Source organism: Apodemus sylvaticus, chromosome 13 (genome assembly GCF_947179515.1).
Source record: "Apodemus sylvaticus chromosome 13, mApoSyl1.1, whole genome shotgun sequence".
NCBI classification, from domain to species: Eukaryota; Metazoa; Chordata; class Mammalia; order Rodentia; family Muridae; genus Apodemus; species Apodemus sylvaticus.
The window spans coordinates 19,543,969-19,566,702 of record NC_067484.1 but is presented as its reverse complement, the minus strand read 5'-3'; the positions used below and the strand labels follow the sequence as shown (position 1 = coordinate 19,566,702).

General features: G+C 48.8%; 1 protein-coding gene across 3 annotated transcripts in view; it reads left to right on the top strand.

Annotated features, from left to right (window-relative positions):
• Positions 1 to 22,734, top strand: part of Loxhd1 (lipoxygenase homology PLAT domains 1) — a 168,216-nt gene that overhangs the window by 82,241 nt on the left and 63,241 nt on the right. For 2 of the 3 annotated variants that reach the window (XM_052155666.1, XM_052155665.1), the window contains exons 15-22: positions 2,038 to 2,114; positions 3,823 to 4,019; positions 6,728 to 6,920; positions 9,822 to 9,982; positions 12,600 to 13,074; positions 13,533 to 13,687; positions 15,532 to 15,665; positions 21,701 to 21,867. In XM_052155666.1, coding sequence (XP_052011626.1) covers positions 2,038 to 2,114; positions 3,823 to 4,019; positions 6,728 to 6,920; positions 9,822 to 9,982; positions 12,600 to 13,074; positions 13,533 to 13,687; positions 15,532 to 15,665; positions 21,701 to 21,867 — 1,559 coding nt within the window. The remainder of the gene's footprint in view (positions 1 to 2,037; positions 2,115 to 3,822; positions 4,020 to 6,727; positions 6,921 to 9,821; positions 9,983 to 12,599; positions 13,075 to 13,532; positions 13,688 to 15,531; positions 15,666 to 21,700; positions 21,868 to 22,734) is intronic. The other variant, XM_052155668.1, reaches the window with a different exon arrangement.

Below are 22,734 nucleotides of genomic sequence, written 5' to 3'. Positions count from 1 at the left end.
CCCTCCCCACTCAGGAGTGTGAATGGAGAGGCTTTGAAGGCAAGCACGAGGCATACAGTGGGGAGATGTCCTGCCAGGACAAAATAGGCTTGGCCTCCGCAATTCTCTAACGTGAGGTTCTTAAAGGTTTTCCCATCACGGTCCCTTTTTGTCTAAGAAATAGCAGCCCTGGATGAGGGATATGTGAGACTGGGTGTCTAGGTCAATAAAATAGCTATACAAAGGCAAGATTATGGATAATAAATCATAAAGAAGTTTGTTGTAAGGCAGCCCTTTGGAATACATATAGTTTTAACTATTCATTAGAGATATAATCCGTTCTTAATTATTTTTAAAATTAATCATCTAATTTATAACGAGGTAGATATATCTGTTGATTTTTATGGAAAACATTGAATACTGTCTGAATATTTGCTCCTACAGCATGTAGAGTACCTTTGATATTTTAAGAATTGATCAATATCTTGATTTTCTAACTATCACTGCTGAGACACCTGCTTTGCACAGATAGGGCAAAATGGCAGAAGGATGCTTAGGATTATTTCAGACGGCGTTGGAAATCCTGTTAGAACCCAAGCCAACATTCATTTGATAATCTCTAAGTCAAACTCAAGTCAGAAACTCAAACAGCAATTATAAAAATCAAATATTATAATACAACAATATCCAAATATGTACCAAGTTGGCATATTACTGAGGAATGATACTAGGAAAATATTAAAAATATTTGTGCTGAAGGATGAAATCATTGTGTTTCTATAAGTGCAGAAAATTTGTATATACCATAAAAACACTGTGAATCATAACATATAATGTTCTCAAGTCAGGGCCCACGAGCTGCGGGTTGCACTGGTGTTGCTGCGTGTGTGATTACGTGTGATGCCATGTGCAGGAACATGTACAGGTGCATGCCGTAGGTGTCAGGGTGTAGGCTGTAGTGAAGTCACCCCACACAGCACAGGCAAGCATCTTGTCATCTTGGATTTAGTAACCTTTTTTCTTTAAGTTGGGTCCTTGTACATCAGAGTCTCTTTACTGCTGCCTGAGTTTCACAACTCCCACATTTAGTTTCGCTAGAAGCCAGACTAGAAAACAGTAATCAGGACTGGGTTACAAACCAGCCAAACTATGGGTTATAGACAAGTCATTTCTCTGGCTTAGCCTTGTTTATTCTAAGGGAAAGGTATTTTGAAGGTAGATATTCCCCATTCCTTCCTCTGGGGGATGCCAACAGAGGGCTGGAACCACTGCTCACTATGACGTGTTGATAAGGCAGAGGTGTCAGCTGATCCCTGAAGACACTAGACCTACCTTTCCTGAAGTCACAGCTCACCCGGTTTTGAAGATTCCAGTTCAACCTCCTCACCGTTCAACCTCCCCACCAGACCTCCTCTCTCTAATCCTTATAGCACATACTTACTTCATCTCTGACCTCAGGGCCTTGTTTGGCCTATCCTTTCTTCTTGATCATACTGCAGGCTTTCAGCAGCCCGGGCTGTTATCCTAATGGCGTCTATTTATGCTTTCTCCCATAGAAGGCCCTTGTCAAAGTGCCACATACACAGTCGACGGGGAAATGTATTCGACATCAGCAGCCTTTGATCTCGAGATTGTGGACCATTCTTGCTCTTCCTCATTTGCCAGTCACTCTGTCTCTCACTGGCTGCATTCTGTCTGTGGGCCTATCACCCCTAGACTTCCATCCTAGGATATGTTGTTCTGTTGGGGTGCTTCTCTCTCTCTCTCTCTCTCCCTCTCTCTCTCTCTCTCTCTCCCTCTCTCTTTCTCTCTCTCTCTCCTCCCCCCCCCCAGCATCTTGTCATCTTTCCAGTCTCAGTCAGCACTCAGCCTTCTCCAGACAGTCTTCCTCTCCTGGTTTGGGTTGCAATACTTTATGAGGAGATCTCAGAGACCCACTTTCTTCCACTGAACTCAAAGCTCCAGGCCTCCCTGGCGACCCTGGGTAAGGGATATGACGGTTGGAGTGTCTGCCTGTTCCACTCAAAAAAACTAAACTCCCATCTCCTTTCTCTCAAGGTGGTTGGACAAAGACAAGGATGATGGACAGCTGGTGCGAGAGTTGCTGCCCAGTGACAGCAATGCCACACTCAAGAGTGAGTTGTCCCGACGGCCAGGTGGTGGGTGCTCACTGAGTGACAGTTACCTTTCCTGAGCTGAACAGGACCTAGATCTGTAGACACATCTTCACTTTAGTTCATGAAACCAGCGCATGGTGGTAGAGAAACGAGGCGTTGGTGGTCTGGAAACTTCTCGGAGGTCTGTGCTAAAACACACAGTTCTAAATGTGGCTTGGTGTTAGGCCTGAATGCTGTGGGTCATTATGGGTCATCAGAGTAATAAGAACAATGACATCAGCTGATGGCACCAAGTACAGGGAGGAGGAATTGCATTTTGAAGGAACTGCTGAATGATGCCGTTTAAATGCCAAGCATTGTCCTGGAGCACTGTCGGTCTCCTTACTAGTGATGTGTGGTCAAATGCTACGGTTTGATTGTAAGCTTTAGATAAAATTTAAAAGAAACATACCCTCAGAGTCCCAACAATGCAGCTCTTCATGTTTCCACGGGGTAGCTCATCTGAGCCCTGCAATAAACCCTGCAATAAAAATAAAAGGAGGCAGAGATGAGGTTGTCCACCTGTCACACAGGGAAAACAAGGACTAGAAGACCTAGATACTTATATTTACTAAGGTCAGATCACACAGTTGGAACTAGAATATCCAGTGTCTGGGCTCGACACCACAGAGCCTAAAAACGGGGAAGGCGCTCAAGAGGAAAGCTCACCTATGCTTATGATAAGAGGACATACCGTGACCAGAAAACTCACACGTATGGTTGTTGATGGGTTCAGTTCCCAGAGGATCTCTGCCTTAGATGGCTGTTCTTCCCCCTGCAGCAGGCTCGCATCCCACCATGCAGACAGAGCCCTGACCCTCCTGCTCTTCTAGTCACAATCTTGGAATGGTTTATATAGAAAGGGGCATAAGAAAGAAGTCTTCTGGCTTCTCTTTCAACAGCAAAGAGATTGGTTTCTCACAGTGCCCCTGGATGTCCCTGGTGGAACTGATCGGTCAGGGCCAGGTCTGCTGCAGATGGCCTCGGGCACAGGATCGCATCTCTTTTTCTCCAGAGCCTTTATCCCAGTGGGAAGACCCTAAATGAGTGATGGGCTGGTGTTCTGTATCCTTGCACGCAGGATGGTGCAGAGATTTCTGGGAGATAAAACAGGACATTATGTGGTGTCCTATTAGGGGAGGGAGTAGCTTTAAATGCCTATCAAGGTTTAACTCCTGGATGACGTCATTGTCACCATCTGGTGCCAAACCTCTGACCTTCGAAGTTTTGCATTTTTTGCTTGCAAGGCTTGGCTGAGAGCACATGCAATGCAATATATGAGAGCATCATATAATGTGTGCCCAAGAAGATAAATACTGGAAAGCTCTATTCTCTTTGGTGACAGTTCCTCACCCATCAGAAGCTGGATCAGTGAATTTCTGGAGGTGCTTTGAGTCTCTAAAAATGTGTGTGCTCTTGTCTAAAATTTACTTTCCTACTCTCTGCAAATTCTTATCTCACAGAACAGGAAGAGGAGGGACCCTGCTTTTATAGATGAGGGGGTTCCATAGAGATAGAGGGAACCTCTACCAGTTATAAGACTCAGGTTCCAAACTCCAAGGTCCTGGCTCCTAGCCTGGGCCTTCCCTGGCTGAAGATTGCCCCCTCTCTTCCAATGCCTTGCTCCTTGCACGACCTGCACTAACTTCCCCCCCCCCTCTCTCTCTCTCTGCATTGGCATGTTCAGATTTCCGATATCACATCAGCGTGAAGACCGGAGATGTCTCTGGGGCCAGCACAGACTCTCGGGTGTACATCAAGCTCTATGGAGAGAAATCTGATACCATCAAGCAGGTTCTTCTTGTCTCTGACAACAACCTCAAAGACTACTTTGAACGTGGCCGGGTAGATGAGTTTACTCTGGAGACCCTGAACATTGGAACTGTAAGTGTCCATCCTGGAACCATGTTCCTATATGGACCCATGTGTGTCCATTCACACCTGCACTTACGTGCACGTGGTAAGCCCGTTTTAAGGAAAAGAACTGCACACTCAGGGGTGTTTAGTGAGGGTTTTCAATTCCCCTATGTCAGAGCAGCTGCAGACGCATGAACAGTAGTTGTGCTTCTAGAACCGCTTTGGGATTGTAATGTACATTTTTAGTATCTTTTACCCCCCCACACACACACACACTTTTACCTACATGCCAGAATTAGTATAGATGGAGCATGGATACTAGAGGGGACACTGGATTAAGGGAGGGAAAGAGAGAAGGAAGGATCAAGAGAAGGAATACAAATATTTTTCAGTTTCAGATTTGAGTGTGCCTCTGAACTGTATTCAGAAGTGCATACTTCATGGGCACTCATAAGGGGTGCTGCCTTGAAAAATGGCACTTAAGAGTCTTTGTCTCTTCAGGTTCCTTATGGCCTTGCTGTAGGTGATACGAACAAGTTGGCCACTAACTGGGAAGACGGACTGATCAGTGATAGACTGCTGTAAAAGGGGAAAGAGGCCACAGTGAACTGCACTCAACTGAGTTGCACGGAAGTTTACAAAGGGAGGCAGTAGGAGGATGGTCTACAGGAGCGTTAGGGTTTTGAGAAGAGCTGAGGAGAAGGTTGGGCGATGGGAAACATGTCTGAGTTTGCTAATTGGCAACTGTCAGAATTAGGTTTCTCCCCTCCCAGATCCCAAAGCCAGGAGCTAGGCAGAAAGCTCAGCCTGACTGGAACCAATCGTCAATTGTTCTGACAGCATTTGGGTTTTCTCAGGAAAGGGGCTGAGGACCATGCTAGGAATGTGGCCTTGAGTCACTTAAACTCTGCTAGTGCTTTAAGTCTTTATGAGCCAAAGTTGACACCCAGTCAAGAAATAGCCTGATCAGGGTCTGGACCAGGTGAGACTCTTTCTTGACGTCTCCTAGGGAAACAGGCTTAAACAAAAGACCTGGAGCACTAGGGACACCTTCCCCGTTGTCTGAACAAGGATTGTGTTGCACCTGCCAATCAGTAAGCATCACCTGATGAGTACTGGGGTGTGGCGCTCCCTTTGCAACCTCATCATCCTCTCCTGTGGGTTTACCCCTCTCTCTAGTGCTTTGGAACTCTCTTCTCTCACCAACCTGCACTCTAGGCAAAGACCTTGTGGCAGTCATTTACCTCTTGAGGGTAACGAACGTTGAGTGTATTTACGTTCTAAGCTGAATCAATAACTGTGGAATGAAAATTTTGTTCCCTTGACTGAAGAATTTCTAGGCTCATGAGGGGAGGGGGTTGAAGGGAGAAGGCTGTGGAGACTTGTCCTCATGTTGGTGAAACTCCCTCAGTGGATACTGTGATCACGAGCTTGGGGATAGGGTTAGCATTTCCACTGACTCGCTACATGCAAGTTATTTACCTTTCTCATCAGTGTTCTCATTCTGAATGCTGGAGATGCCATGGGAATTCTTATTAGCATTGTGCATGTTGTAACACCCACATGCTTGTAGCCAGGGCTTCATATTCCCCTCCAGTCCAAGGTATAGCTGACAGTCCCTGACCTTAGGGAACCTTCAGTCATGTCAGCTAACAGACAACACCCGCCTTTGTCCTTACTCTTCCCCATCCTGGAACTCTGACAGTCCCTGAGAAACAATGGTACTGTCCTCTGTGCCTGGGCAGGCATTTGAGGGCTCTCGGGCTTTATAAACTTAGCAGGTTTTCTCCTAGCAATTTCAGGGGCTTGAGCTCCACACACTCAGCTGTGCCCATGTTTCATCAACAGCTGCAAAGAGGCATTTAGTATGTGGGAAAGCAGAAACCAGGGCTTGGGTGGACAATTTTCTAAATGTGGACTGTGGGTACCAGACAAGGTTAGTGTCACCCTCTAAAGCATTACTGAGAAAAACTCAAGGCTGGAAGGGTTCCTGGAGGCCATCTGCTAATCCCTTTTAATGTTAAAATTACCCTGTGTGTAACGTTTCCACACAAATGAAAGCAGTTCAAACTCCTGAGAAACCAACTCCACATAAGGATGCTGGTGGACCGTGTGAGTCCTCATTCCTGTTGCCTACAGGCAAAGATGTTGCTGTGTCAAATAGCAAAGCAAGTGACTCTAGATTGCTAATGGACAGAGAACAATGTTCCTTGGGTCCAAGAGTGAGAGAAGAACTCGATGCAGAAGCACCATGTCCAGAGAGGTTGTCTGCAAATTCTCTTACCCCGTAGGATGGGAATGACAAAGAAGCGATGCACAAGTGCACACAATGCTGTATTGCTTCAGATCAAGCCAAAGTAAAGCAGCAGCCATTGCCAGGCACGAGGGCACCCCAGTGCTCCTGAGACCACAGTCTCATTTTTAAGTACCTAGCAGATTTCAAAGTCTTTGCCAACTGCCCGCTATTTGGACAGAAAACAATGTTATTCTGCCTCTGACCTTGGAAGTGAGTTAGATTAGAGAGGAGGGGATGGTCTCCTGGGCAGGAAAAGATCATCTGGGTAGGCAGGCCCCCAGGTTCCTGGATGCTAGGATGGGCTGGGTCACAGCTTTCTCCTAAGGAGCTGGAAGCCCCAGCCGAGGGGACATTTTTGCACCAGTACTCAGACAGAGGTGGAGGCTTGAGTATTTCTGCACGCTGCTGTTCACACACCCTTCCTGGAGTTTCCTTCCAGATCAACAGGCTGGTGATCGGCCATGACAGCACAGGCATGCATGCAGGCTGGTTCCTGGGCAGCGTTCAGATCCGTGTGCCCCGCCAAGGCAAGCAGTACACCTTCCCCGCCAACCGGTGGCTGGATAAGAACCAGGCTGACGGGCGTCTGGAGGTGGAGCTTTACCCCAGCGAGGTGGTGGAGATCCAGAAATGTATGCAAGAGGCTGGGTGGGGCTTCAGCACTGAGCAGGGTTCCATGACTAGTGGGGGAAGGAGGGATGATGGAATGGGGGGGAGTTGGAGGGAGGGAGAGGGGCCTTGTGGTGATTGAATCTTGCCTCCCTGTGGTGGGGAAAGGAGACACAGGGGTGGAGGTGAGGGCTTCCAGTTGTCTCTAGTACTGTGGTTCTGGGAGGCAACAAGATTTCATTTCACAGATGGGAAAAATAAGGACCCAACGGGATAGAACTTTTGTCCTGGAGAAGTACAGAAGAAGAAAACCGTAGGAAACGTATATTCTCAACCTTGTGGAAAATTTGGGGGCATAATCTATATATCTTTTCTTAGGAAAAGTAGCTGAGGAGGTCAGACTTTTCATTCAGTAATTGTCTGCTGAGGTTTCTCCAGCCAGTCCTACTGTGGCCTCTGTGATCCAAAACAGGCCACAGCCTTGTCCTTGTGAGAGAGGGGACAGACTGTCTAACAGAGAAGGGGGAACGCGGAGAACGGAGCAGGGTGAGAGGGTCGTGGTAGGGCAGGCAGACAGGCTGTTTTTGTGAGGAGCTGAAGGTCAGGATGGACTTGTTTCAGAAGTCTACCAACATCTGTACGAATCCTTCCTCACGGCAGGTCGGAGGCTTCCGAAGGTTTAGAGGTGGGAGAAGACAGTGGACCAGATGGGTTTTCTATGTCCACCTCTCTCCTGAGAGCAGCTGCTTGTGGCTTTCTTGCCACAGTCTTCTTCACAGGAATTCTCTTTAAGAGCAATGTGAAGCTGAGGCGGCCCTCCCTCAGCCAGAATGCAGTGTACTTGCTAAACAAATATGGCCACCTTCGTTAGCATCCCCAGAACTTACTAAAAAGCTAGGTTTGGTGGTCCATTTCTTCCTCAGTGTGTCAGGGAGGGAGGAGGTAAGAGGATTCCTGGAGCTCACTGGCCAGGTAGTCAACTAGCTAAGTAGATAAGCTAAAGGTTTGGAGAAAGACCAGGTCTCAAAAAATTAAGGTGGAGACTGATAGAGGATGACACTCCATGTACACACACACACACACACTCACTCACAGACAGAGAGGCATGCACACACATACAGACAATCACACACAGATAGGTACACACATGAACACACACACTCAACAGACAGGCATGGACATGCACACAAACACTCATACATATACACACAGACAGACACACAGTCAGGAACACACAGAGAGACATGCACAGACACAGACACATACAGAGTCAGGTACACACACACACACACATACACACATACTCACAGACTGGCACACATGCACAGACATGTACACAAACATACACATACATATACACACAGGGATACACACTTATGTGCATGCATAGACACACATAGACATGAACACACACACAGATGCACAGACAGGCACATACACACAGACATGCACACAAACACACACATATACACACACAGATAGACATTCATATACACACAGACACATACAGAGACACACACTCACAAACAGGCACACACACAGAGACATGCACACACACAACCACACACAGAAACAGGAACACACACACACTCACAGACTGGCACACATGCATAGACATGTACACAAACATACACACACACATATACACACAGAGACACACAGACAGATAGACAAACACATACACACAGGCATGAACACACACACAGATGCACAAACAGGCACACACACAGAGACATACACACAAATGGACACATACATATATACACACACAGATGCATATACCTACAGACAGACAGACACATACTCACAGACAGACACACACAGAGACATGCTCACAAACACACACACATACACACATACAATTCACACACACAGACACACAATCACACACACACACAGACAGGCACACACACAGAGACATGCTCACAAAAACACACATACATACGCGCATACAATTCACACACACAGACACACATACACTCACGGACAGGCACACACACAGAGACATGCACACATACACATATACACACACAGGGACACACCCACCCACAGACACCCACAGACACACACATGCACACACACACACACACACACACACACACACACACACACACACACAGGATTTCTTTTACATGAACACATTTTCAGGTTTTTCTATGGTGTGCACGTGTTGGTATAGTCTGAAAGGTGCTTCGATTTAAAGGAGCGCCGTCATTCCAGCCTCTCGTCCTTTCTTAAACGAAGGAAAATAAACACAGCTTTTGCTTCTTCTTGTCCTGTGGTATCTTCCCAGCATCAGTAACTTTACAATTTAATTTACTTTCTGTTCCTACAATGTATTATTAGTATAATGCTATGGTGGTATGTAGTATTATAGATTATATAATGTAAAATAGGCTTCCAGTTCTATACCCTGAGAAGTTCAGTCCCAGTGTTCTGGTATCTGGTGAGAGCCTCTGGATGCATTCTAGCATGCCAGATAGAGACAGAAAAACAGGGGCACCTTCGACCTCCCACAGAATGGCTGAGCCCTCATGGTGGGATCACTTCTTAAAGCTTCTTAGATTTCCATACAGAGGGAATAAACACTCAAACTCTAGCATGCCGACAGACAACAGGGAGTACCAGCTGGTGTACCAAGTCCCCTCGCTCCTGGTCTCTGAGAGTACATGTGCTGTAATGGATGTCTAGACCCAACAGTCTGATTGCATAGGTTTGCCATTTCACAACCTAGTCTATTCCTCTAAGCCTAAGCCTGTCCATCAGCAACACATTGGCTCATTGTGTTGGGGAGGTCAGATAAGATGGCGCCTGTGAAGGATCGGGCATGGGGGATGGGCTTAGGAAGTGCATGGGAGGGCTGGGGAAATGCTTGCAGCTACCCTTGTTATCACTAACTACCCCTTTCCTCCCTTGTTTGCTAGTGGTCCACTACGAGATTGAGATTTGGACGGGGGATGTGGGTGGTGCCGGCACCACTTCCCGAGTCTACGTGCAGATCTACGGGGAAGAAGGCAAGACCGAAGTGCTCTTCCTCTCCAGCCGCTCCAAAGTTTTTGATCGGGGGTCCAAGGACATATTCCAGGTGTGTGGGAGGTAGGCAATGTGGGTGCCAACAGAGGACAGGCAGTCGCTAAGGTGGCTCGGGGCATCCGCTGGACAATAGGCTGCCTTCTCCCAGCCTGGGAGATGCTACCTGGAGGACGGATGGAACTAAAATGGCCTTGTGCTCCTGAGGGACTCTTGGAAGCGATGCGCAGACTGTAGAGTTTTGAACTGGAAAAGAGAAAGCATGGGTGTTTGTCCATGCTCTACCACATGCCCTTGAATGATAACTTCTTTCTCGGACCTTAATTTTGGGATCTGAAATGACTAGAAGTCCTTCCCTGTCTCATGCTTGAATTACCTTTAAGGGAGAGTGCTTTCTCACCCACACCCCAAGCCACCCAATCAGTCCTTGGAAGTGGGGTGTGTTCTCCGAGGTAGCTTTCTCTTGGAAGTTCAGTCAGTGACTGCGATACACTGTCCGCAGTGACTGCTTCTTATTCCACCAGCGGTGGCACCGGGGCCGTGTCTCTCTGCTTACCCCTTGGCTATGGCTCTGATGCAGAACTTCTCCCAGGCTAGTGATAAGTCCTAGTGATATTTCTCAGGCAGGCCCCTGAGAGGTGGCAGACTTTGCTAATGCATTTTCAAATGTCCTTGGGCTTCCTTTGTTCACATTGCAAGTCTTTGGCTGAGAGGAAAAAAAGATGCAAATGTGAGTTCGTTGTTGTCACGGGAGGAGGATGCCAAGGCCACTGAGTTTATGCTGGACATGGAAGCATGTGTGTGTATATGTGTACAAGCACATATGTGTGCATCTGCAGACATGTGTGTAGAGGAAACATGATCATGCTGGGTATTCCATGTGTGGTTTTGTACCATAAACACCTTGGTATTCAGTAAAGAGCCATTTCTGGTACCCAGGAAAGGTGCTAGCTGATGTGGGGCCCGGCCAGGGTCACAGATGTCTGGAACATTACAGGTAACGGACCTTCATTGGGTCACGTGTCCTCATGCACTACTGGCAGGCCCAAGCCGATGTGGTCAACTTTTCAGGACCTCGGCAGCCTCCTCATCAGGATAATCCAGCTTTGTAATCACTGCTGGCCTGCCATCGCAGTCCCCATAACAGGAAAAGAGTTGGCGTCAGACGTGCACCTGGGAAGCTGGGAGCAATCATAGAATCGTAATTGAGCAGTGCATAGTTCCCATCCCCTAAGCAACAAAGAAAGAGGAATTCTGCTCTACCTAGGCCCTAGGCACCATCTTGTTTGATGACTTCCTTATGAAGGAAGGCAAGTAAGCTTCATTGTGGTTTCCTGAATACAAAGCTGCTAGAGCTTTGTTCTCGACTAGGTCTGGAATCAAAGTACAGGACACTGAGTTACTAGAGGACAGCCTCAGGCCTCAGATCCTTGACACTCAGGTGGCATAACTGGTGGGACTGGACTTTGAAAAGAGTCAAAGATGAAGACAGGTTCAATATCAAGGTCACAGGAGAGCCATACAGAAAGGACTTCAGGTTAGGCTCCCCACAAAGTCTGAGCCTCCTCTTCCTGAGGACGTGGGACTCATGAGACCACGACACTGTGAGGTTGAAGAGCCACAGTGCACTAGGCCTGAGGGAAGACACTCAGAATGATGGCCTTTGTCCTTAAAAGGAACTCATAGCTCATCGTAAGTTTCTTTGCTCATGACTGGTGCAAAATACTTGAAAAAAATCAACTTAGGGACAAATGTTCATGTTTAATGATAGAGTCCATTGTAGCAAGGCAGGAGAGTGGGGCAGCTGGTCATGTGGTGTCTATAATGGTGAAGCAGAGAGCAACAGGGAATGAGGCCAGGCTGTAAAAAACAGGACTCAGTCCCTCCACAGTTTCACAAGACACTGCCACCAGCTGGAGTCTAGGGGTTCAGAACAGGAGCCCTTGAGGAACATTTTGTAACCAAACCACAACACAGCTCTAGAGCTCCAAGATGGCAGAATAGGACCAGACCCAGCTAAGCCTTTGGTGCTCAAGGGTCTGGTAAACCCAGGTGACTGGGAAGATAGAGACCTCTGAAGAAATGGGTGAAGGTTTTGTTCACCATTTCCACAAAAAGAAAATATATTTCTTTACTTATTGCCAAAACGATATCTTCCTAATAGTAGGCACAATTGTAAAGAGAACACAGAAGTTACTGTCTGACTTTTTTGTTTGGGTGGCTTTTGTTTTTGTTGTTTGTTCTTTTCAAGACAGGGTTTCCTGTCAAGGAATTCTCTTTGTAGACCAGTCTGGCCTCGAACTCATAGAGATATGCCTGCCTCTGCCTCCCAAGTGCTGGGATTTAAGGCGTGGGCCACTACTGCCAGGCTCTGTCTGTGTGTTTTTAAGGTAATAATGAGACCCAGGACTATGAACAAGTTGGGGTTGGAGTAAGAAAGGAATAGCAGCCGACCTAGCACTATGAGGGAACTGTGTGAGCAAAGAGTAAGGGCAAAAGACAAAGCATGGAGGTTGACTCCATCGGAACTAGAAAGAAGTGTTTTCCTTAAGCCTGGGGAAGAGTCGGGCATAGTGGGAGACCTCTGTACACTGCAGCTCAGCACTGGCTTCATGGGGGAGGCGGGGAGGATGGCAGGAGCCATGTCACCTGCTGCCCTACACTTTGCACAGCTGGAAGCGGCAGACGTGGGTGAGATCTACAAGATCCGACTGGGACACACAGGTGAGGGCTTTGGGCCCAGCTGGTTTGTGGACACAGTGTGGCTGCGGCACCTGGTGGTGCAGGAGGAGAACCTGACCCCGGAGGAGGAGGCCCGGAAGAAGAAGGAGAAGGACAAGTTGAGGCAGCTGCTGAAGAAGGAAAGGCTGAAGGCTAAGCTACAGAGAAAGAAGAAGAAAAAGAAGAAAGGCAGCGATGAGGAGGAGGAGGGCTCTGAGGAAGAAGAGTCCTCCTCAGAAGAGTCCTCATCCGAGGAGGAAGAGGAGGAGGAGTCGGAGGAGGAGGAGGAAGAAGAGGAGTGTGGGCCAGGGATGCAGGAGGTGATTGTGCAGTACAAGTTCGACGCTAACCGCTGGCTGGCCCGTGGCAAGGAGGACAATGAACTTGTCGTGGAATTGGTTCCAGCTGGTCAGCCTGGTCCTGAGCGTAAGCCTGAAAAAAAAACACCAAGGGGGCCATATTTCTCCCTAAAGGGACTGGGAGGCGGGGCAGGATGATTCAATGTCCCTTAGGTAGAGACTGAGTAGGTGGGACTCCAGTGTGGTTCATAAATAGCTTTCCTGATTGCACCCGGAAAGTGACCATTGACCCCACCTGTTTGGAGGTAACCACAGCCCTTGACCTGTGCCTCATAGGGGGGAAAACATTGGCTTTGGGAGGAACTCTCACACACGTTGTTATAGCCAAATGTGGGGGTAAGGTGGGAGGCCCGTTGGGTCTTGATTTCGTGGCAAAGTCAAGATTTGGGTGGGAGGAGGGTGAGCTGGTGTGGGATAGCTGTAGAACCTTCTGGCTTCCAGAACCCACCTGGATCCAAGGGCAGGGGCCCCAACGCTGTCTCACGGCTCTCGTGTTCTCAATGCTGTGTCTTTCTGTGTCTCCAGCCAACACCTATGAGGTCCAGGTGATCACAGGGAACGTGCCCAAGGCTGGCACTGATGCCAACGTGTACCTGACCATCTACGGTGAGGAATACGGGGACACAGGGGAGCGGCCTCTGAAGAAATCAGACAAGTCCAACAAGTTTGAGCAGGGCCAGGTAGAGTGAGTGCTCTCTGGTTCTTGGGTGGGTGAGCACCAGATGTGGGGCATTCTTCCTGCAGCCACCTCTGCCAATATCACCTCTGCCAACATCACCTCTGCCAACATCACCTCTGCTGTGTGTCTCATAAGGTGTTGCATTCAGTCTGGTGAGGTCTGGCTGTAGCTCCCTTCTGTAAGTGCAGAGTAATGTTAAAACTACAAGCAAATTCCTGCAAGGGAATCCCATGGGCTAATTGGTCCTAGGATCATCCAGAGAATACCCTATTTAGACATCAAGTAAGCTAAGGAGGTTTAAAAACTAGCTTTCTTTATATCTGTGTGTATGGATGTTTTTGCTTGTGTGTATGTCTGTCTGTGCACCAGGTCCATGCAGTCCCCACAAAGGTCAGAAGAGGGCTTTAGATTCCCCTGAGACTGGAGTTATAAACACTGTAAATGACTGTGTGAGGGGCTGGGAATCAAGTTTAGTCTTCTAGAAGAGGAACAGATGTTCTTAACCTGGAGCCATTTCTCCAGCCCCCGAGTTTGAGGCCAGTCTTGACTACAGAATGAGACTCTGTCTCACAAAACAAAGAGATGGCACTTTGGGGAGGTTTGGTGGACAGGCACGACTCAATCTGGACAGTTTAGTTTAGCTGTGTGCCAGGGACAGCAAGATTCTCAAAGAGTTGAAAGATCAACAGGTTTGATCATTGCATAGATGAGTGTGTCTTTGTTATTAGGTATCCATACTAAACTATTGAGAGGTGAAGGATCACAATATCTACCATCTACTTTAAACTGATCCAGAAAAACAAAGTAAAAACGAGAGAGAGAGAGAGAGAGAGAGAGAGAGAGAGAGAGAGAGAGAGAGAGAGAATGGAGAATTCCAGTTAATGTTGCATGTAGGGGCAGCACCCAAGAGAAGGCAGGCCACGGCTATATCTATTTCTGCAGGTTTCCTGCAGGTTTAAAGTCTTTCAGAATGAAGAGCTTTTAAACAGTGTATCCAGGAGGCCCCAGTCACACACTGGGTCTCTGTTCTGTCTTCTTCCCCTGATGCAGGGGCTGCCCCGAGACTTGTGTGTGCTCACACCCCACTCCCCCTCTCCCTGAGGGAGGAGCGGAGCCGAATCTTTCCTGTCAGCCTGCTTGTGTTTGCTCAGCCCTGTCTGCGGCAGGCGCTCAGCACAAACTCATGTGCACACTGAGAGCAGGGTCTCATTGGATCCCTCCCCACACATAGGTACTCATCACAAACGTGAGACCCAGCGGGGTGGCGGTGGGACACACCCTTAATCCCAGCACTCAGGAGGCAGAGATAGGTGGGTGGTGTCTGTGAGTCCAAGACCAGCCTCATCTACAGACCTAGTTCCAGAGACAGTCAGGAACACACACACACACACACACACACACACACACACACACAAAACCCTGTCTTGAAAAAAACCGAAAACAACCAATGGGAAATCCAGTTAACTCGACTTCTCCTCTGCCTCTCTCAGGGTCCCTATCTTTCTCCTTTCTCTACTTTCTTCAGCACAACGGAAATGGGAAGATACATTCATAGGTCCCAGGTTATAAAGCAAAGGTATAAGAGCTGGGCATAGCAGTGTACATCAGTAATCTTAGCATTTGGAGGGCGAGAGGCAGGAGGACAACAAGTTCAAGACCAACCTAAGCTACCTGCAGAGCTCAATAAAACAAGTACGGTGCTAACACCAGACTGAGGAGCCCGATTCTGCCCGCCCCAGCTCTGGCTGCTCTGCGTTCTATGATCTTCCTTTGGGTGCTTGAGAGACTAGAGCTGAGAGCAAGGGCCTATGTTGCCCATCTGAGGCATCCTGTCTCCATTCCTAGACTGACACCTTCACCATCTATGCCATCGACCTGGGGGCTCTCACCAAGATTCGCATTCGCCATGACAACACGGGCAACAGGCCCGGCTGGTTCCTGGACAGAGTCGACATCACTGACATGAATAACGAGACCACGTGAGTGGGATTTGAGAGGCGGAAGGGTCAGAGGTCATGCTTGATGCTAAACTAGTCCTGGAGAGAAGACTAGGTATTCAGAGGTGATGTCTGGGGCCAGGCCGGGGGAGGGGGGTGGCTGAGGCTAGGATGAGTTTGACCATAGAGGAATCTGGAGGAGCTTTGCATCTCTTCTCTCCTTCCCAGAAGTTCTTGCCCTGTCAGATAACCCTCTTCAGCATCTCATTTCACCTACAACTTTTCATGGAGACATCAACTTAGAGTACAGTTGTAATGTTCTGAGGGACAGAGATCAGAAAAGTTTTCTTAAAGGGCCACACAGAAAACATTTCAGTTCTGAACAGCATCTGGTCTCTGTAGAAGGCACCCTACCAGGAAAGTACGAATGTAGCTTTAGCTGAATGTGCTAATGCATACTTTAATCCCAGCACTTGGGAGTCAGACACAGACAGATGTCAGTGAGTTCAAGGCCAGCCTGGTCTACATAGTGAGTTCCAGGCCAGCCTGAACTACATAGTGAGACCCTGTTTCAAAAGAAAGCCAACAGAAACAGCAATCTTGAATGGCACTGAAGTGGGGAACAGAGCTGTGTGCTAATCAAACTTTGTGTGTGGACCCTGAAATTTGAATTTCAGTACCTTAAATGCTACTGTTCTTTTGACTTTTTCTTCTCAACCACTTACAGATGCAAATCTCTGGTTAACTTGATATATGTAGGTGGGTAGTGGGCCGGACTGCTACCTGTTGGCAACCCATAGCCACCCTCTGACCTAGCCTGGGAAGGGAGTGTTTGGTCTTCCCCATAGATGAAGGAGCCCTTGCCCTAGAACTTGCTGGTGACAGAACCAGCCCTGACATCTAGACCACCAATGTGAGCTGTGGTGTGTTCCTACCACTAGGCCACAACTGCCTCTTGGACGAGGAGCTTCTCCATGTGGAGTTCAGTGGCATGGAGGAAAGCATGCTAGCTCTGGAATGGTCTCAGGACTGCTGAGGATCTGATAGTCTGTGAGATTTAGTAAGCACTTAATAGATAAATATTTGTTGAAGAAATGTCTTGGCCTGCAGCCTGCTGTGTCTTGGACTGAGTCCTCTTGTGCTAAGCTCCACAGGACAGGGATTAACTGATCCTACTTCCCCCCAGACCCTGCCTGGTCATCCCAAGAGGACCAGATGCCCCTCTCACAGTTGCTCTGTATTCTTGTTGGCAAAATGGTCCTGTGATGAGACCACAGGGTCCTGACCCGGGTGGGTCCTCTGTCTAACTTGCGCTAGGTTACTCTTTACGGCTGTCATTTCCTCTTCTAACAAATTGGCTTAGAGACGCCACCCTGCTTACTTACCAAGATGTCCCTGTAAGGCAAAGGCTTTTCAGCTGGGCAAGACCAGAGTGCTGCTGAGGGCAGGCTGGGAGGGGCCAGCACCCAGCTCCCCCTCCTGCTCCATCCCGTTAGCTACTCTCGTCTGTTGATTTGACATTTCTGGTCCAGCCCAACAATTTAAAAATTACTGTAGCTTTGTAATCTGTTTGAATATCTGTCAGCACTTGTCCTATTTCGTTGGTTCTTTAAAAACGTTACTGCTCTTACCTTTTATTTCAAATCAAGACATTAAGTGAGTTTAAAAAAATTCTACTCTTGAGAGTTTGATTATTCTGCCAATAGATGAATATGTGAGGAACTGTATATTTAGAAATTAAAGTGCTACCCCGGGGACTTTTCCTCTCTCGTCCAACTGTTCCTTTATGCATTTCAATAATTTGCAACAATTTTCTCCTCTGAAGGGCTATGGCTTCTGGTTGAGCCTCTGTCCAGGCAGCGTGCGCTTCTGTTGCTCTTGTGAAGGAAGTCCTCTCCCCGGTCCTCCCTTTGCCCTTCGTTCCTGCCTCATCGCTCTATCCTGCCCACCCTTTTCTGTGTGTGTCACTGGGCTGTGCTGAGTTAATAAGAAGGCCCTCTCCAATAATGAACTGACTTCAACAGTCTTCACAGTGACACTGAGCACCGCTTCATCTTGGAGAACACAGGGAAATTCACAGAAGTCCAGAACACAGAATCAGAACAGCAGATCTCCTAGAGAGACGCTGCTAGTCTAGAGGGGACCCAAGGTCTTCCCTGTGAACTCTCAGTCTTTACAGTGGGGCGGGGTGGGGTGCCTAGTAATCAGGGGGTGGAGAACCCTGATTCTTCCCCTGTGTGGTAGCATCTGCCCTTCCAGCTGGTTTTCCTGGACCCCTCTCTGTCTCACACCTACCCCCCAGTCTGCTAGCAGAATGTGGTGGCTCTTGGTTCAGAAGAGCGTGAGTCTTAGTCCATGGTGACAGGCTACCACTTCTCCCTTGTGACTCGCCATCTTACGTCACACAGACCAGAATTCTTCAGGCCTCTGCTCCAAATCCTACAGAGGCACCCGTCTTCGATAGGATGAACATAGCATGCCCTACCCAGCTTATACAGTCTTTCCATCTCCTCTCCCAGCTCTTGAGTCTAGCCCCAGACTCTGCCCCCGTCTCTCTTTTGCTTGTTCTTGTTATTCCTTAAGGCAAACAAGAACAGACCTTCCTGGAACCTTTATATCAGTGGTCCTCCCTTCTTGGCATCTCTTCCCAGAGCTCCCTCTCCCTGTGTCTAGGCAGGACTCTGCCTAGCTGTCAAGGCCTCACAGACCCCTGGGATGTCTGTGTTCTTGTCTCTGGATCCCTTTTTATCTGACCTATTTAGTTTTTATCATTTTCCCACCGTGACACACCTAAGAAACTACCTCCTCATTACTACTGTAGCTGCCCGGTATCTAGAAGAGATCTAGGCATTCACCGTACATCAAGCTATACACTTAGCCTGCTTTTTGCTTTTAATTTGAATCAGTCTCACTAAGTTACCTAGGCCGGCCTTGAACTCCTGATCCTCCTACCTCAGCTTCTCTCGTAGCGGGGATTACAGGTTTAGTGCCATCAGCCCTTGCTGACTATTTACACTCAATGTTTGAATGTGTAATCTTCTCAGTCAATTTTTACTTTCAAATAAGGTGTGTGTGTGTGTGTGTGTGTGTGTGTTGTTTTAAACTGGTCCCAAGCTTTAATTCCATGTGAACCTCCTGCCCACTCAACCTGGGGCTCTTTCCTGCTCTGCCTTGGTCTGAGCTGGGTGCTTTGCCTCGGGCCCAGAATGCCTGCTTGGCCCCTCTCTCCTTTATTCCTTATAAGTCCCTGCCTGTTACATCTTCTGGGTCCAAAGACCTGTCTGAGCTGGATGTAATTACTCCTGTGGGAGGATGGAAGGGTCACTAGGCCCAGCCTCCCTGGACTTCCATGTGTGATCACCAGCCACAGGGAAAGAGGGCTAAAGAACCCTGGCCTAGCTCCAGCCTGGATCTGCTTCTGCCTGTTGGAAGCAGGTTTCAAGGGGATCTCTGCTGTCTGGTGCTGCAGCTGTGAGAGAGAGCGGTGGCCTTCAACATCCTGCTGCAGGTGTGTCAGGGACAATGGAGCGCCACAAGCCATTCACTCCTCCTCCTGCTCCTCCTCCTCTTCTCCTGCTCCTCCTCCCCCCACCTGCTCCTCCTTCTCCTCCTCCTCCTCCTCCTGCTTCTTCTTCTCCTTGCTGCTGCTGCTTGGGGTGGGTTGGGGGGGGGGTTCTCAGCAGGTGCCTGTGGGAGGGATGAGCCTTCCCTCCTGGCTTCTGCCCCCACCCCTTCATCTCCTAGGCTATTTTTTTGTGAGTGCCTCTGTTTCTGCCTCTTTCCTCACCCTTTCTGGCTCTCATTGTCTCTGCCACAATCCACCTCTCTAACTCACCCTACCTCTCTCTCTCCCATAATTTACAACTGCGGCCTATTATTCCTGAGCCATTTGACCTGAGTTAAAGTGTAACCAGCCAACTCTCAATTTAAGAAGGAAAGGCCATTCAGAGACTGCCCCACCTGGGGATCCATTCCTATACAGACACCAAACCAGAATGCTATTATGGATGCCAAGAAGTGCTTGCTGACAGGAGCCTAATAAAGCTGTCTCCTAAAAGGCTCTGCTAGAGCCTGGCAAATACAGAGGCGAATTCTCAAAGCCAACCATTGGACTGAGCACGGGATCCCCAATGGAGGAGTTAGAGAAAGGACTGAAGGAGCTGAAGGGGTTTGCAACCCATAGGAGGAACAACAATATCAACCAACCAGACCCCCCCGCCCCCCAGAGTACACAGGAACTAAACCACCAACCAAAGAGTACACATGGAGGGACCCATGGCTCCAGTCACATATGTAGCAGTGGATGGCCTTGTCAGACATCAATGGGAGGAGAGGCCCTTTCTTGGTAGTGTGAAGGCTCGATGACCAAATGGTAGGGGAATGCCAGGGTGGGGAGCAGGAGCTGGTGGGGGGCTGGGGGAGCACCCTCATAGAAGCAGGGAGAGGGAGGATGGGATAGAGGGTTTCTGGAGGGGAAACTAGGAAAGGGAATAACATTTGAAATGTAAATGTCTTAGTCAAGGCTTCTATTCCTGCACAAACATCATGACCAAGAAGCAAGTTGGAGAGGAAAGGGTTTATTCAGCTTATACTTCCATATTGCTGTTCATCACCAAAGGAAGTCAGGTCTGGAACTCACACAGGGCAGGAAGCAGGAGCTGATGCAGAGGCCATGGAAAGATGTTTCTTACTGGCTTGCTTCCCCTGGCTTGCTCAGCCTGCTCTCTTATAGAACCCAAGAATACAGCCCAGGGATGGCACCACCCACAATGGGCCCTGCCCCCTTGATGACTAATTGAGAAAATGCCTTACAGCTGGATCTCCTGGAGGCATTTCCTCAACTGAAGCTCCTTTCTCTGTGATAACTCCAGCCTGTGTCAAGTTGACACACAAAACCAGCCAGTACAGTAAATAAATAAAATATTCAATTAAAAAAAAGAAGAAGAAACAATGCACATTTCCCACAGAAACATGATTTCATGGCTGTATACTCCGAGTCGCCACAGTACCGTGGTTCTCGCCTTCCAGTCTATCAGTCAAAAACGGCCTTCCTTGCCGGTCTGAATGTGGGGCTGATGTCACACCCTCTGGTCAGTTTCTCTATTGTTTGGAGGTGCTAAGGACATGGACAGCAAGAAGAGACACTTGCAGGATACTGTCTACCTCAGGACTGGATTAGTTTATAAGCGGCATTTTCACAGCAGGGCAAGGAACAGAGATGCAGATGAACAGCAGTGGCCCCCAGCCTGCAGAGGGGCTTCATTCTCAGACCCTTGGAGCTTAGACGCTGGCACACAGCCTCTACAAGTGCTGAGCATAGCTGAGGAAAAAGAAAGAGAAGGACAGAAAAAGCAAGAGCGACCGTGGCTGAATTAGCATATTCCTACAAAGAGCATACCCTTAGCCACAAGAGAGTATTCCAAATGTCAACGGGGATTCACACAAAACCACAAACCATTGTTTGTGCAAGATCCAAGTGAGACTGGGAGCCCTGGCTCTCCACTGACTAAATATGATGATCCTAGGAAAGAATTTGTTCAAGATCACACAAGGATTAGCTGAGGAGTCCTCAGGAGATAGTTGAACTGTAGATGTGCATTTTTAGTAACCCGTCTGCCCTCTCACGGTCCACCTTCCTCTCCAGCCCTCCCCACTCCCCTTATGCTGGGTACTGCTTTTCTGTGGAGAAGTCTTCATGGACATTCTCTCCCTTGATGGTTGGGATGTCACTTTCTGCTCCCTAGACACATTCTGCATCTCCCATAAGCATGCCTGGTCTATGCCGTCAAAGTCCATGGACCCCACGCACGTTTGTAGAGCGCCTTCCCTGTGCAGCTCTGTGGAAGCTGGACTCAGTCTGCCCAAGAAGGGTGTATCGCAGACAGGAGTGTCTCTGGGTTTAGTATTTATCCACATGTGGGTATAATTTTTAGACCCGGCAGAATGGGGGTACAATGCTGTGGAGGGCAGGCAGGGGCATTGCAGCCCCTGGGGGAGCCCTTACTGCCAGCCTGTTTCAATTCTCATATGAGATATTTCCAAAGAGTTAGCCCAATCTTCCTTACCCTACCCTACAGGTACTATTTTCCATGCCAGCGCTGGCTAGCAGTTGAGGAGGATGACGGCCAGCTGTCGAGGGAGCTGCTGCCAGTGGACGAGTCCTACGTGCTACCCAGCGAAGATGAGGAGGGCGGGGGGCAGAGCGACAATAACCCCCTTGACAACCTGGCTCTGGAGCAAAAAGGTTTCTTATACTAGAGATGATTCTGTCCATTATCTCATCTTTCCTTCCTCCCCTTCCTCCTCCTCTACCTTCTCCTCCTCCACCTTCTCCTCCTCTACCTTCTCCTCCTCCACCTTTTCCTCCCCTATCTTCTCCTCCTCCATCTTCTCCTCCTCCATCTTCTCCTCCTCCATCTTCTCCTCCTTCACCTTCTCCTCCTCCACCTCCTCCTCCACCTTCTCCTCCTCTACCTTCTCCTCCTCCACCTTCTCCTCCTCTACCTTCTCCTCCTCTACCTTCTCCTCCTCCACCTCCTCCTCCTCCACCTTCTCCTCCTCCATCTTCTCCTCCTCCACCTCCTCCTCCTCCACCTCTCCTCCTCCTCCATCTTCTCCTCCTCCACCTTCTCCTCCTCCACCTCCTCCTCCTCCACCTTCTCCTCCTCCACCTCCTCCACCTTCTCCTCCTCCATCTTCTCCTCCTCCACCTCCTCCACTTTCTCCTCCTCCATTTTCTCCTCCACCTTCTCCTCCACCTCCTCCACCTCCTCCTTCTCCACCTTCTCCTCCTCCACCTTCTCCTCCTTCTCCATCTTCTCCTCCTCCATCTTCTCCTCCTCCACCTTCTCCTCCTCCACCTTCTTCTCCTCCACCTTCTCCTCCTCTACCTTCTCCTCCTCCATCTTCTCCTCCTCCACCTTCTCCTCCTCCACCTTCTCCTCCTTCACCTTCTCCTCCTCCACCTTCTCCTCCTCCACCTTCTCCTCCTCCTCCATCTTCTCCTCCTCCATCTTCTCCTCCTCCACCTTCTCCTCCTCCACCTTCTCCTCCTCCTCCACCTCCTCCTCCTCCATCTTCTCTTCCTCCACCTTCTCCTCCTCCACCTCCT